Source organism: Folsomia candida, unplaced genomic scaffold, assembly GCF_002217175.1.
Source record: "Folsomia candida strain VU population unplaced genomic scaffold, ASM221717v1 Fcan01_Sc005, whole genome shotgun sequence".
Classification (NCBI taxonomy): Eukaryota; Metazoa; Arthropoda; class Collembola; order Entomobryomorpha; family Isotomidae; genus Folsomia; species Folsomia candida.
In genome coordinates this window covers 10,395,955-10,412,114 of record NW_019091197.1, presented here as the reverse complement: position 1 = coordinate 10,412,114, position 16,160 = coordinate 10,395,955, and the positions used below count along the sequence as shown (strand labels likewise).

The following is a 16,160-nucleotide window of genomic DNA, read 5'->3' as shown; positions in this document are numbered from 1 at the left end:
AATTGCTTACCATATTCCATGTCATTGTAAACAGTGGGAACTCCACAAGAAAGAAATGGGATTGAAACGATTTGGTTAGCAAAACTTTGGAGAAATGTTAATATGGAAAAACCTGCTTGCACAATGGGAACCAGTTGAACTCCCCTCGTATCCCGGCGAAGATAGTATTCCTTGATTTGAATTACATCCTCAACTAGCAAAATGCATGGTGCGGAAATGAATACTTTATTAAATTCCAAATCACTTGATGCGCGTAGAAGGATGAAAATAGTTTCCGAACGCCAGATAAGATTATGAAAAGATTCTTGGAACTTTGGTTGATCAGATTCTCTTTCCGTTTCCAGGAAAAATATAATGTCGCATGAAGTTGAATGTTTTCGAAATTCGGTGGATACATTTGATTTGTTATTTGCCTTCTGAGTCGCAGTGGACGGCCATTCATCGTAGAGTAGCCAAGAAATACCTGTAGAAGCCAAAGATGTGTGAACTCCCCCTTGAAGATCCACTATACTATTGACCTTTCCAAACTGATAGTAGTGCCAGGTACACTCAAGGCACACTGAAATATTGGAGATAAGGTAGCTTAATCTTACTTCCTGCGACAGTTGCATCCAATACGCGACACTCGTATGAATCACTGCGGCAAATACAAGGATTAGCACAATATTTTTTTGAAACATTGTACAAGATATTAGTCGAAATGATTACTGTAAATTTTACAACCCAACTGCTAAAGAATTGTTACATCTGGTATACGCGAACGAATGGGGTGATTATTTATCCATGCGTAAACTTGTTTCACGGTTTTGAATAAATGCTCATTTAACTAAAGATTTTGATCAACGGTATATGGTGTTGCGCCACAAGTCGTGCAAACATTAAATTAATGCTACATAGAATAACGGTGGGCAACCCTGTGGAAAACAGGGCGGAAAGAGGAATGAATAAAAAATTCATAAAGTTTATGTAAACTACATTAGCAAATCATGAAACCAAGGCCAGCCACACTCACTCTGTCAATGTGTTGCTTCCCTAGCACGATATGACTCCAAGGATGGCGTGGGTTGCAATTTGAGAGAGGGTCACGCATGTGGATATGACGATCGGGACAGAAAATGTCTTGCAGGTTCTAACTTTTGTAACGCGCATAAAAATTAAGTAACTTTGGGGTGTATCATTTTTATGGTACCAAAGTTGAACCCAAATTCACAGAATTACACGGAAGGGGCCTTTTAATAATAATATTTTTATGTGCAAATATTTGACTTGGTATAATTTAGCACTGAACTAGATTCACGCCAGAGCGAGCACAAAGGATAAATTAAACAAAGCTTGTTTGCAACTCTTAATCCTGAAATTTTGTTTCTAGCCAGAGTCAAGTCTTATGGAACCTTCATGTCCGCCCGTCTGTCTATCGATAACTCTCTTCAAACTTATCCGATCTGGTTTGAAATTTTGTAGACATATTTGTTGTGTGAAAGTACGGTCAAGTTCGAAGATGAGCCCAGTTATCGGTGGGGGAAAAATAGTGGTTTTGGTATTATGCACTCAAATATCAAAATTATCGTAGAATGCTGAAATTTTACATGAACGTGATTAATGTCCCCCTAATGAAATATTATAAAGTAAAATTTCAAAATTTTTGAACTGGCAAGACCCTATTGGGTGACCCACACCGGTTTTCATATTTAGTTGAAGTAAGGTGTCATTGGTTATAATGACATCTAAATCGGTTCCATGGAGCTACCCAAATATACATCCCCCACCAGTTTTCGAATTTAGTAAGATAGACGGCTGATCCTTAAAGTATTATTCACCTGGCTCGAGTTACATATGTATATCAACACTGCCTGAAGGTCTTTGTATCACGAATAATGAGGATTTGCATACGTCATTTATTTATTTATTAAAATGAAGGAATTATTTGATTTTGTTTCGGATCGTGTACACAAACCAACTTGCATTTTAAATAGTCTGATTATGTAAACGTAAATTTATTAACGCGAGGTACTTTCTCCAGCGAAATCGAGACGACATGAAATATGATATTTTAATTCTTCCCGCCTAAGGAAAGTTTTATTTCAAAAAAAAGGTTCAAGAATTTGTTGTGTAAATCAAACTCTGCATGTGACCCTGTGAACCGTTTATACTGATCATTCACCCAGATCATTGAAAAAATATTTAGTGTCGACAGATTGAAATAGAGCGGCAACGGGGATAATTCAAATAGTTTTCGAAATATCGAAAAACTGTAAGCGTACCCTATCCCTACTTTTTTGGGATGGTCATAATGCCGTTTACCGGATTATTCTATCTGTCAAGGGGACCCCATAGGACCCTCTACAAATGGGAAAAAATAGAAAAAAGTAGTTTGAGTAGTAAGGCAAATTTATTGGTAACCTACATTTATTTCTATATGTAGTTGTTAGTGTGTTTCTAATAAAGCGGACCTTGGAAGAAGAACTGGTTGTCCTCCTCCAGGCTTATTCATTATCGCCGCCTCCCAGCAACATCCTCCAGCACTTGCATCGTCATCATCATCATCATCAATGGTTTATCATTTTGTCCTTATGGGGTCATAATCATCATCTTAACGGGAAGGTAGCGGTAACCTGAGGCCGGGCATTTCGGATATTTTGATAGTATGTCGCAACACCGTTTCACGATATGGGGGAAAGTGTGGCAATAACAGTAGTCGGCATATGCAGACGGCTTTGTGAAATTAGTTTAATATTTTTAAAATAATTTGTTCCTATGTGATTTGCAACAAAATTTTTTAGAATATTGGTAAGTGGCGAATATTGGTGAGATACTTATTAATGTATTTATAAACTTATATACATAAATATTTAAACCTCAATTCATTTTGCATTGTAATGGTAACGTTGCGATTGCTGATTCATTTTGCCTCTTCAAGAAGTATGTAACTTAGTTGACATCCCATTCAAAATGTGACAAGAAGGGATGCAAGATTACTCGGAATGAATGACGCAACGGCTAGCGTCCACTTATTGGAGATTGTCCCAAATGTACCACATCTAATTCCAAAATGGCCTTAAACTTCCTGTTAGCCTTTTATCATACTTTCCCGTACATCTGCGCTTAGCCGCTTGCAGAAAATGATTCGTCATCTCAAATGACTTGCCTGCCATAGGAAGAAGAGTCACCAAAAATATTGTTGCACCCAAAGCTACAATTGGAGCGACCATGTATATTAATATGGGCAGAATTGTGAATGCTCTTAGGGTTGTATATGTTGCCAGTATCATTGTTGCAACTCCGCAAAATACGAGTGGTGGTACGCCAAAGTAGCAAACATTTTGGTTAATATATTGAAGCCACAATTGCAATTCACAATATAATGCAACGCATTGAAGTAATCGATTATGTCGATTCCTAAAGTGTTGTTTATCAAAACATTCGAATTGTGCCACAAGCTCAAACATTGACTGACTGCTGGAGCAAACAACTATAAGTCCTATCACAAGGAATCCTATCGTCCATTTTGCCACTTCCGACGTGGCACAGACGCATACGCCGGTCCGCAGTAAGAGACTACAAAACTTGAAAACCGTGCAAGCTTCACATATGGTGGTATTCATCAACAAGAACAATGGATCCAGATTCAATATTGTTAGTGTTGGAATGACCATATATGGTATTAAGAGCAATATGTAGGTAAGAATCTTAATCAGTAGTGCCAGCTGTGGACTTGATGTTTTTCGCCGACTTTTCATACCTGAAAAGCCCCCAAGTTCTGCAGCATAAAATTAATATCAGTTAATAATTTAGAATAATATGACCATACATTTTCAAATTACCAGACAATTTATATTCGAATTTCACGATTAAATTAATAAGAACTGGGATCACTTTCGGGGTAATTGCAATTGTGAAACCCATGCCTACAAATGGCGTGGGAAATAGAAAAAACATGAGGAGGATCAAGGTACGCAACGTCTGGCTTGTTGTATCGTCCTCGTCTCTTAAATCGTATTTGCCAGAGAAAGTCCATATAAGAATTGTTCCGCACAGAACGCAGAGAATCAGAGGAAGCGCGAATTGGGTTACAGATCTCATTTTCGTCGCACTTGTTGACTCTAATACAAGCGTAACATTCTTCTTACTCACGTGTATATCATACGGGAGAACGGATATCTTTTTGTAGTTACGAAAGAATGTGTCCAATGCCACCCACATTTTACAGGAAACCAGGTTACATACACTTTTTTGTGTCCCTTCTCCCATTTTGCATGCTGTCCACTTCAAATTTTGTAATATTTTAGTATTGGTTTAAATGTACTTTGTTGTTGCGGACAGGGAAATGCAAGGGATTTTACTGTTCAATTGACTTATTTTTTGATTGATTGATTTGTCTGATCATATCATCATGCGCTGGCAGTGCTCGTCTTATACTGTACAGTGTGGTGAGATTGCCATATTCGCAACGGTAGTTCATTAATTGGTTTTACTACCTCTCACCGGATTCTATTTTCACCAACTTATTTCAAATCCGAACTACATAGAGTACTAATTTGAATTACAAAATATCCCGCATTATACGTCCATGAAACCTGATATTAATGAGAATTTAATTTAATTTTTACCAGCCTACATAGATTCGAAGCAACAAAGAGTAAGGCGATGCTTATAGTAAAGAACCGACTATTTAAAGAAGCAGAAATCGATATTTTGGAGAGCCGTATGTATTACACTGAAATATTCATAGGCAGCAGTCACATAAGTTCGAAGCTAATATTCACAGCTAATGCAATATTCAGTAGTTTAATATAATCAAAAATATTCCATACTAAAATGATTTCTATTAGGCCTATCAACTTCCGAAATTGGTTGAAATACCTTGTGATATTGTTCTGTTCGTATTTTCATTATGCAAAATTTATCGGTATCATATACCACGATTTTATATAAATAAAATAAAATATTTTACAGACTAATTTAATCTACATACCATAGGGCAGATAACCATAGGAAACTTATATACTCCGAACTGATTAATGACGAAAATCCTACTACCGTATTTTTCAAGACAGAAATATTGATTCATAAATAGCAATAAATTGTGGTTGGAAATGAAATTCTGTGATCCCCGAATTTATGAAGATTTAAGGACTTAAAGTATACAATACTACAAATACAACAAATATGACAAATAGCTTAACAAGCTAAGCCATAAGCCCTTATCGGTGTTAATTTCCCGCTTAAATTATATCAGAACAATGTAGGTATGTTGTAGATGAAGACGGTGTGATTAAAATCATGTGCACAATTCGAGTTCATTTACATATAACCTTACTTCGAATTACAATCAATTTATTTATCTACTTATACATACAATTACTGCATTTGTCATACTAATTATTCCCTTGGTACCAGTGTTATTTCAATACTCGGCTTCGTCTCCAACACTATTCCATATACAATTTTTCTATTCGTATATTTCTGCTGGGTCGTCACTTTGAACTTCCTTAAAATATGCGCTAGGCATGTCTTCATTTGAATCTTGGCGTATTTCATTCCTGCAAATGGTAACCATTGATTACAATTGAACATTATTTTCTCCCTAGCATTCTAAACCAGTTCCTCAACTAACCTATACAATTTCGTGGTCCAGCAGAAAACGGAATATACGCGTACGGATGTCTATTCACACATTCTTCTGGCAGAAATCGATCCGGATCAAACTTATCCGGATTTGGAAAATATTTCGGATCCCGATGATGCTCTGGGATTATAAATACCATCCCACACCCTTTTGGAACCACTTGCCCGTTGTCTTTTCCAAGTAAAAACATTTTCAAAATATTCTCAATTCAAACTTATTGCATTTAATTGGTTCACAAACCGAGCTCAATATCCTCCACAGCATCGCGCATCATTACGGGTGCAGGCGGGAAGATTCGAAGACTTTCCTTGATGCACATTTCTAGATATGTCAGCTCCGCTAAATCAGCGAAAGAAACGTCCCTTTCTCCACTTTCGTTCCCAAAGATGGCATCCAACTCCTCATGAACTTTTCTTTGACATACCGGATTTTGCGCGAGTAGAAAAAGCGTGAAGTTCATTCCGTTTGCGGTTGTTTCAAAACCCTACAAAATTAATATTTTGTTTACAATTAATTACCAAAAATTTAATGAATCCTTTTAATTGATTACAGCTCCAAAAACTGTAAGAAGGTGGGCCGTTATATCCTTGTTAGATTTCGTGTGAATGAGTGCATCAACAAACGGTCGCGTTTTGCCCATTGCCTCGATTTCTTGTTCTGATTCTTGTAAGATTGCCCTTCTTTTGGCAATCAACTAAACATAGATAATATTAATAGATTATTCAAAATATTGAAGGACTCTTTAATATAATTTTAATTATTAATTGATTACCTGGGATGAGAATTCGTCAAAGTATTTTACTATAATTTTGTCTTGCTTCCCTAATCCAAAGATGTCCCAAATTATTGGAAAATTTAGCCATGGTCGAATCACACGGACACGGAAGGAATCAAATGCCCTTTTTTGTTAAACAGAAGACAATTAAAAAACAATTTTATCCAAGTAACATTATGGTCTGTGTAAAAATATCAGTCCGACATCCTCTGGAAATTTATCTTTAAAGTTAAATTTCGCAAATTGTCGTTGTCAAGAATTACATGTACGTCAAATTTGGTAAAATTTTTGATTTCAAACTTTCACATAGCCTCTCAGATTTCTAAGGGACTATTTTCATAATAATAAAAAAATAATGATGAATAAATTAACTATCATCCAAGTTAATTAAAGTACGTAGGGGTAAATTGATGGGTTTATCTTACATTTGTACATGTTCAAAAAATCCGATATCAACATCCACCTGGTAGTTGGATTGCTGGCCAAACGCTGCTTCCGTTATGAAATCCATAGTAGCTCCATACAAATATTTATTCACACTCTTCCCCATTCCGTTTCCCTTTTGATCCCTTGCTAAAAGTTGAGTTAGAATTCTACTGTGATGATTAAAATTCGCCAGAAATCCGTCAAAACTTTGATATTTAAAGGATGGACTGAGCATTTTTCTATCTTCTTTCCAAATGTGGCCTGCATACTTATTATAATTATTAATTAGTTAGAATTTAAATATCTTACAATGCAGGGTTTTCTCGTGTAATACTCCGATATTGATGGGACTAATTTTAATTTGTTCCTACCCAAAAATAAGCGGACCCGTATTTTTGCTTTTTTCTTAATGCGCGTATTTGGTGGGCAGTTCAAATATTTTTTCAGCCAAAACGTCCGATTTTAAAATGGCAGTAACTGTTTTAATTTTAGCGCGAATTAAAAAAACTAAAAACATGTATGCTTAGAATTACTTAATTTATAATATAAAATTTCATTTTTAAAATTTTTAGAAAATTAAAATTTTTACCCAAATTTCGAATTAAAAAAAATAGCAACCCCTACAAAAATTGTAATTTTCTAAAAATTTTGAAAATGAAATTTTATATATTATGAAGGAACTAATTCTAAGCATACATGTTTTTAGTTTTTTTAATTCGCGCTAAAATTCAAAAAGTTACTGCCATTTTAAAATCGGACGTTTCGGCTGAAAAAAATATTTGAACTCCCCGCCACGCGCTCAAATGCGCGCATTAAGAAGAAAGCAAAAATACGGGTCCGCTTATTTTTGGGTAGGAACAAATTAAAATTAGTCCCATCAATATCGCAGTATTACATGAGAAAACTCTGCATTGTTAGTAACAGACGTCTATAACCTTTTGAAGTAAGTAGTCCATTGCCAAGTAACCATCTCACTTTTTCATATTCTTGGCCTTTCTCTATATGTTTTGTGGAAGATAGGATTTTCTGAAACGTTTACATGAAATATTATATTTCTTTTTCTTTTGTGCAAAATTGTTAATTATGTACCTGCGCTCCGTCCGCATCTAAAATCAGGAGATAAGGAGCACCTCCAACCCAAATTACAAACCGCCGGCCCATCAACTTAACCATTCTGCTTATCATGTTATGCAAATCTATAATCATGACAATAATCAACATGATCTATTTATCGAATTGTTAGATAACTTGGTAATTATGCACTGATAAAAATTCCGTAATAGCCGGTAACACTACATGACTCTACCGAGGTGGTAATACCATTTTGTCACCTGCCAGTAATGTTGTTGCGAAGGGAATATATCAGCTACCCGCTGATAGCTTTCGCGAATTGTGGGTGAGGTTTTGATAAGGTCTGCTTTCCGATGGCAACACAAAATAAACCCAATGCACACTTATCGGCTAGGGTTATTTACTTAAACTGGATTTTATTTAATTGAATCCCAATTTTACTAATATTTTACAAAAAATGGCGAGAGAGCTAAAAAACATAACTGACTCTCTGCTCATAACAGCGTAAACTGACGACTTTCTCTTGCCAAATTCTTGCGGGAACTTTGCATGAAAACGTGGTGTGGGAAAAATGAGATTTCTCAGAACTCACTACTATAATCATTTACAATATCCTCCCACTTTCTTTTGTGAGAGGAGCAAACAAAAGAAACAAACATGAAAACATTACTATTACATTGAATCATAAACACCACATTTTACTTAAATTCAGAGCCATTTCTTCAGGGAATTCCACTTCTAGGTTGTCCTGTAGAAACATGGCAGGGGTCAGGGGCACCAAGTCGTCTTTATCTTCAGAAATATAAGTAAGAGGTCGGCTGTTTATCACCGCCTCCACTTCGAACATACATGTCTCCAACTCTTTCAAATGAAGCTTCCTCGGACCCAACATCCTCTTCAATAAATCTTTGCAGGACCGGATGAGCCTTTCCCAGAACCCTCCCCACCAAGGAGAGGAAGGAACAATAAACTTCCATTCGATTCGAGTGACCTTTGTTTCTTGCTGGATCCTCTCCCAGTCCAACAAATTAATCGCATTTGATGCACCTTCAAAATTAGTCCCATTGTCGGTATAAATAATACTTGGTCGTCCTCTCCTGCTTATAAATCGATGGAGACTCAATAAGAATTCTTCAGCCGTCAACCGGGTTACTATTTCCAAATGCACTGCTCGGTATACAGCACAAGTGTACAAAACCATCCACACCTTCTCTCCAGTTTTCAGAAATAGTGGTCCAGCAAGGTCGATTCCTATGACTTGAAACACCCTGGCTAACTTGACCCTGGCCTCGGGTAGTGGAGCACACGGAACTTCACATTTCTTTGATGTAAATCTCCTACACACAGTGCAGCGGCTCAGAACTTTCTTTATTGCTTGACGAGACTGTGGTATCCAGACTTTCTCTCGTAGTTTGCTCATCATGATCTGCAGACCGGCGTGCTTGTTGCGGAGATGCTCTGTTCGGATCAACTGATCAACAACCAGACTATTCTTCGGGAGGAGGACAGGTTTCCGGAAGGCATCAGTATCGGGTAAATTCAGAATCTTCGTTTTCACTCGCAATAGTCCATCGTGATCTTGTTCAACTTGGAGACCATCAACGACACTGGATTCAAACACTTTCTGTTCTTCCATAAAAATAAACTTTTCAGCTTCCGACAATTCCCATTCCTGCAAACCCACTGCTGCATTTTTCTTGAAGCGATTCCTTATGGCTCTCATAATATATGCCAATACTCGGACGTTCTTATGAAATGAAGGCGACGCCTCCATGTACCACGGCAAGGAGGAGACGGTCGTAACCAGCACAATCTTTGCTGCCTTTTTCTTCTCCGCTAAAATTTCTTCTTCATCGGGACTTGCTTCCTGCAACGGCCACTCTTCTTCTGGCCCTTTTAACCAGCCTGGACCTTCCCACCACTTGGAACTTAACAGTTGGCTCGGAGTACATCCTCGTGATGGCAGGTCTGCCGGATTAATCAACCCGGGGACATGTCTCCATTCCTCGGCTTTTGTTAAGGAACAAATCTCTTTCACACGGTTCCCCACAAATGTTCCCCACTGATCGTTTCTCTTTATCCATGCGAGGGCTGTAGTCGAGTCGCTCCAGCATACGATTCGTAACCCCTCTATTGACAACGCCTTGATAACACTTGTCACCAGTCTCGCCGCGATGCTGCAGCCTAATAACTCAAGTCGTGGAATTGTTACCGGCTTCAAGGGGGCTATTCTTGCTTTTGCTTGTAAAAGTTGAATAGAAACACCATGTTCTCCTTCAATTCTCGCAAAAATTACAGCAGCATAGGCTAACTTGCTGGCATCGCTGAAAACATGAAGCTGGACATTATTGGCATTCTCTGAATTGAAAGCCCATCTTGGTATTCCAATCTTCTCTAAAACTGACACTTCTTTCCACCAGTCAATAAATTCTTTCTTGACGGAATCTTCAAGTTCTTCGTCCCAAGATTTCTTATCTTGCCAAGTCTTCTGGAGCAACCTCTTCGGAATCAACGTTGCTGGACAAACAAACCCCAATGGGTCAAAAATCTTCTGAATTTGAGAGAGGATGAGTCTCTTCGTCATCTTCCCGGTTGGCTCGTTTTTTGGGATTTCGACAAACAGCTCGTCTGCTTCCTTATCCCACGTAAGACCAAGTACTGTAGTAAAATCCTGGCGACCTCTTTTTATGACAGATGAATGCTCCCATTGTCGGAGTTCCATTCCTGCTTCCGCCATCATCATCACACAGGCCTTTTCAAAATCTTCACGTTCTTGGTGTGAATCCACCGATGTCACAGAGTTGTCGACGTAGAGTGAGTGAAGGAGTTGTAGCGCTATGAGACGTAAATCTTCACTTACTGACTTCAAGTGAAACTCAATAACTGCACCTAACAAGAACGGACTGCAATTGACTCCGAACACCACTCTTTTATGTCGCAAAATTTTGATTTCTTTTGTTTCCATATTTTTCCACCACAGAAACGGCTGATAATCTTGATCCTTTTCTGCAACTTGGATCATCTGGAATGCTTTTCGCACGTCGGAAATAACTCCTATTTTCTTCTTCCTGAATCTTAGTAAAATTGCAGGGATTAATTCCAATAAGTTGGGGCCTTTTTCAAGACAGTCGTTAAGCGAAGGGCTCCTTCCAACTTTACATGAAGCATCGAAAACGGGTCTTACTGGTGTTGTCTGACTTTCAGGCTTGATCACCGCTCGATGGGGAAGGTAGTGGCATGGTGAATCTGAATCCACTTTCACTTCGTCAATGAAACCCTCTTTCTCCCACTCAGAAAAGATCTTGTCATAATTTTCAAGTTGACCTTGACTCCTTAATTTGTTGGTGGTGGAGACGAGACGTTTTTCCGCGACCGATTTGTTGCCCGGAATTTCAGGCGCTCCATCCAGCCATGGAACTGTTACTGTGTACCTTCCATTTTCACTTTTTGAAACAGTTCTTAGGAAGTGCTGTCTCGCTGCTTCCTCACATTCTTCTCTTGATTTACTTTCAGACGGATCAGTAATTCCTATTGTCTCGAGATTCCATAAATCCTGGACACTGGACTCTGTAATTACTTGAGAGATTCCCATCATTGCTGTTGTACTTTTCTTGTCCCCATAAATAGGACCACTGAGTGTCCAGCCAAAAATGGTATCCACCGCGACAAGCCCACATTCTAATAATACTGGCTTTCCAACAACTAATTGTCCCCAGTAATCACTTCCGATTAAAATTTCAACGTCTTGACTGTCGACTATAGTATTTTCAAAATCTGTGAGCCATATCTTCCTCCTTTTCAGCTCCTTCATCCATGGGCCGACAGGAATCCTGGCAATATCACCACAAATAGTTGGGGCTTCTCTCATAAGAATTTCACGTGTGTGCTTTCCATCTAGACTTTGCACCTTGACATTGAAACTTTTGACTTTTCTTGGAGCTGTTAAGGTTCCACCAAACAGAACGTTCCTGGCCCACTCTTCGCCAACTAGCTCACTGCCCACTTTCTTGATTATGGCTTGACCTCCGGTCGACTGCTGGCTCCCTTCATCAAATATGAGGCGAACAACTTTTGACCCCTTCGGCCCAAGCACTCGAACTACCAAAGTTTTCATTAAAACATCTGTACGACACGTATGATTGGCATTTTGGGCGCTGGTGACTGGAACCGTGGCTTGATTCTGGTTTGGATGGCACACTTCATTTCTCCGTTCAATTTTCTTTTGATTAATTGGTAGAGTGGGACACATCGATCTAACATGAGATTCTTCACAAAAATTACACTTTAATTTTACTTTGCAATCCTTTGATCGATGTCCACCAAGCATGCACCTGAAGCACAATCTATTTTTCTTCAAAATGTCACTCTTTTCACTCCAAGACAGATTCTTCTCTGCTCGATAGCACTCGGTGCTCCGATGATTACTTTTTCCGCAGAATACACACGATGCACCTTGACCTACAAATAGGCCAGCCCCAGTCGGAATATCTTCTTGGTTGGAGAGCTTGTTGTGGCAATCCTTCTTTTTCTTATTAACGTGTAGAGTAGAGAATCCAGACTGGACAAGAGCTCTCTGATCCTCAAATTCTACTTCTTTCTTCAAAAATTGCATAATGAAATCTAACTCGTTCTTGGGGGGATTAGGTTAGGTTAGGTTAGGTTATGTTAGGTTAGGTTTAGAGTATTTTTTAGGGTGTGTCTTACTTTTGTGTAAGGTTAGGTTGGGGTGGGAAGGTGGGTGAAGGGATGGAAATTGGTTGTTTTAGGTTGGGTTTTTTTTGGGTTTTTCGTGTAAAATATATGGTATGCGTGATTTTGTGGGTTTTAGACTCTAGGTAAGGGTTAAAAGATTTAATATAGCTGTGACAACATGTGGTGTAATGGGATATTGATGTAAATTAAGCGAGCGAAGGTTAGGTTAGATTAAGAAAATGGGGAAAATGTGTCCTAGAAATTTGGTGAAAGCGTGTCCTAGTTGTGTTAGAAAGGGGGAATCTAGAGGGTTTGGTTTGGTTAATTTTGATGTAGTTTGGAAAAAATTGGTTAGGTTAGGGTTAGGGTTTATATTTCGGGCTGGGGGGTTTGGGTTGTAATTAATTTGGCTAGTTTATTGGTAGGTTAGGTTAGGTTAGGTTAGGTTAGGTTATGTTAGGTTAGGTTTAGAGTATTTTTTAGGGTGTGTCTTACTTTTGTGTAAGGTTAGGTTTAGAGAAAAGTTTTGAAATCCCTTATTTTTCCAAAGTAGGATTCATGGTCCACGGTGGACACGCTCTCGGGTAGTGGTTTCATGAAAAGGCAACAAAGACTTTTTCATGGTCCGTGGTGGACAGGCCATGAAACAGCTTTTATTTTCATGGTCCGTGGTGGACAGGCCATGAAACAGCTTTTATTTTCATGGTCCGTGGTGGACAGGCCATGAAACAGCTTTTATTTTCATGGTCCGTGGTGGACAGGCCATGAAACAGCTTTTATTTTCATGGTCCGTGGTGGACAGGCCATGAAACAGCTTTTATTTTCATGGTCCGTGGTGGACAGGCCATGAAACAGCTTTTATTTTCATGGTCCGTGGTGGACAGGCCATGAAACAGCTTTTATTTTCATGGTCCGTGGTGGACACAGGCCATGAAACAGCTTTTATTTTCATGGTCCGTGGTGGACAGGCCATGAAACAGCTTTTATTTTCATGGTCCGTGGTGGACAGGCCATGAAACAGCTTTTATTTTCATGGTCCGTGGTGGACAGGCCATGAAACAGCTTTTATTTTCATGGTCCGTGGTGGACAGGCCATGAAACAGCTTTTATTTTCATGGTCCGTGGTGGACAGGCCATGAAACAGCTTTTATTTTCATGGTCCGTGGTGGACAGGCCATGAAACAGCTTTTATTTTCATGGTCCGTGGTGGACAGGCCATGAAACAGCTTTTATTTTCATGGTCCGTGGTGGACAGGCCATGAAACAGCTTTTATTTTCATGGTCCGTGGTGGACAGGCCATGAAACAGCTTTTATTTTCATTGTCCGTGGTGGACAGGCCATGAAACAGCTTTTATTTTCATGGTCCGTGGTGGACAGGCCATGAAACAGCTTTTATTTTCATGGTCCGTGGTGGACAGGCCATGAAACAGCTTTTATTTTCATGGTCCGTGGTGGACAGGCCATGAAACAGCTTTTATTTTCATGGTCCGTGGTGGACAGGCCATGAAACACCTCATGTTTTCATAGTCCCTGGTGGACAACCTCTCGGGTGATGGTTTCATGGAAAGGACAACGGATTTATTCATTGTCCGTGGCATATATGAGCGATCTTGTATATATCGCGGACTTGCCTTCACACGACTTTCTACCACTACCACCGCCACCACCACCACTGTGATGAATCTCTCTTCCCTGCTCGGTGTCTTTTTCGCAGGGTGATGGTTATGGTTGTGCGTGAACCAATCATAGTGTTGCATTCTTAGTGCTAAGTGCACCATTCTTTTGGGTATTTTCTTCCCTGGCACTGGGGCCAGGGAAGAAACGACTGGGTATTCCGCGTTCCATAAGGATTGCTATTCCATGGGTCCGTGGAGGACAAATTCTAGTATTGTGGTTCCATGGAGGAGGCAACGAAGATTTTTGCATAATGAAAGTGGGCGCATACAACAGTCACTACATGTTTTTCATGTTCTAATGGTCCAATAGTAGTCAAGAAAGGCTTCATTGTGGTTTCAACAAAAAGACAATGCGATTTCCAACTATCAGGTTTGGTTTGAAAAGACATGCCAATCTGTTATGCTTGGTGGTTGCTAGCTATATTATTAGCTGGAAATGTTTGTTGGCAACGGAGGTGAAAATAATTTTCCGGAACGGAAGTGATCTATATTATTAGCTGGAAATGTTTGTTGGCAACGGAGGTGAAAATAATTTTCCGGAACGGAAGTGAAAGTGGAGAAAGTTAAGTTTCGAATGGCGCGAAAATTCAAAATAAATTAAATTCAAAAAATTAAATGCCAGAACGTGTGGTACTCTTTGTGGGCGGTTATCTGAGAGTGGAGGTTATTTGGGGCGATGGTTATCTGGGGGTGGTGGTTATCTGGGGGTGGGTGGTTATCTGGGGGTGTGTGGTTATCTAGGGATGGCGGTTATCTAGGGATGGCGGTTATCTGGGGGTGGTGGTTATCTGGGGGTGGGTGGCTGTACCCCCAGATAGGAGGGGCAGTTAGGTAACAAGATTCGATTCGAACGTTCATGTCATGGACTGTTTGTGTTTAGTGTGCACATGTTTGCACTAAACAAGATCGTCGCCTCATGCCGTGAACTGTTTGTGTTTAGTGTGCACATGTTTGCACTAAACAAGATTGAAATTGGTTATCGGGGTATGTCTGCTGCATGGTGGTTATCGGGGTGTGGCGGCCTGCTGGTGGTTATCAGGCTGTGGCTGCCTCACGGTGGTTATCTAGGAGTAGTTATTTGATGGATTGTCGTTTGGGTGTGGTTGCCAATGCAGATCATTGCCAATGGCGGACTAGGCTGGTAAAGATGGCAGAGCCAAGTGAGTGCCAGACAAACTGTCAGTGGCACTGTCATTGCCAATGCCAGACTAGGCTGGTAGATATGACAGACTGGGATGGCAGAGATGACAGAGCCAAGTGGGTGACATTTAATTGTCCACTTTAACTTGCGTTGCAAATTGCTTTCACTTCCGTTCGCGTCAAATTGTTTTTTTAAAATAAATATATACAAAATATTTAACTGGTGAAATTTTGATAATCTAATCATCTCTCGCCCGGCGGGAGACGGGCTTATACGCTAGTACGATAATATGCTGAACGATTTAGTAGGTACAAGGTTATGAGTGATCTCCATTTGATGCCAGATGCAGAGTTATGATTCGATAATCAATAGTATAAATCATGCACACTTATCATTGAAATGTATTCTTAAAGTGGTCCAAACTATCCTATAACAGAGTTTGCAAAAGTGTCTGTAAATATGATAACAATAAAAATTGATAGAATATATATACATAAACAAACCATAAACAATAGCTGGGATTTGATGTTTCTAGTAACAAGAGAAGGAGAACGGAAGTATAAAACTGTTTACACATGTCAAAATTAGTTACTAAGAGGGATGCTTAATCGCTATGTTTCTCATCAGCGTGCTTAAACATTATTTGAAAAGTTTCCTTGAAAGGGTACAATGGTCCAAAATAGGTCAAAAAGTCCACGAGAATGTCCAAAGCCTCTTTAGACTCTAAGAATCGTCGTAGTCGAGCTTTCCTG

General features: G+C 39.3%; 1 protein-coding gene across 1 annotated transcript; it reads right to left on the bottom strand.

Moving 5' to 3' along the window:
- Nucleotides 1-5,375: 5,375 nt before the first annotated feature.
- Nucleotides 5,376-12,510, bottom strand: LOC110850562. Its single transcript, XM_022097996.2, has 9 exons — nt 8,601-12,510; nt 7,917-8,023; nt 7,803-7,853; nt 6,827-7,095; nt 6,399-6,525; nt 6,177-6,320; nt 5,886-6,110; nt 5,615-5,828; nt 5,376-5,540 (listed from the first exon to the last, which is right to left on the bottom strand). The coding sequence occupies exons 1-9, from the start codon at nt 12,508-12,510 to the stop codon at nt 5,380-5,382; spliced, it is 5,208 nt and encodes a 1,735-aa protein (XP_021953688.1). The 3' UTR covers nt 5,376-5,379.
- Nucleotides 12,511-16,160: the final 3,650 nt, after the last annotated feature.

Coding starts and splice junctions, on each gene's coding strand:
- LOC110850562 (XM_022097996.2), bottom strand. CDS start 12,510: ATGCAATTTTTGAAGAAAGAAGTAGAATTTGAGGATCAGAGAGCTCTT. Junction 7,854..7,916: donor TAGATGCGGACGGAGCGCAG/GTACATAATTAA, acceptor TAAACGTTTCAG/AAAATCCTATCTTCCACAAA. Junction 6,526..6,826: donor TTTTTTGAACATGTACAAAT/GTAAGATAAACC, acceptor TTAACAAAAAAG/GGCATTTGATTCCTTCCGTG.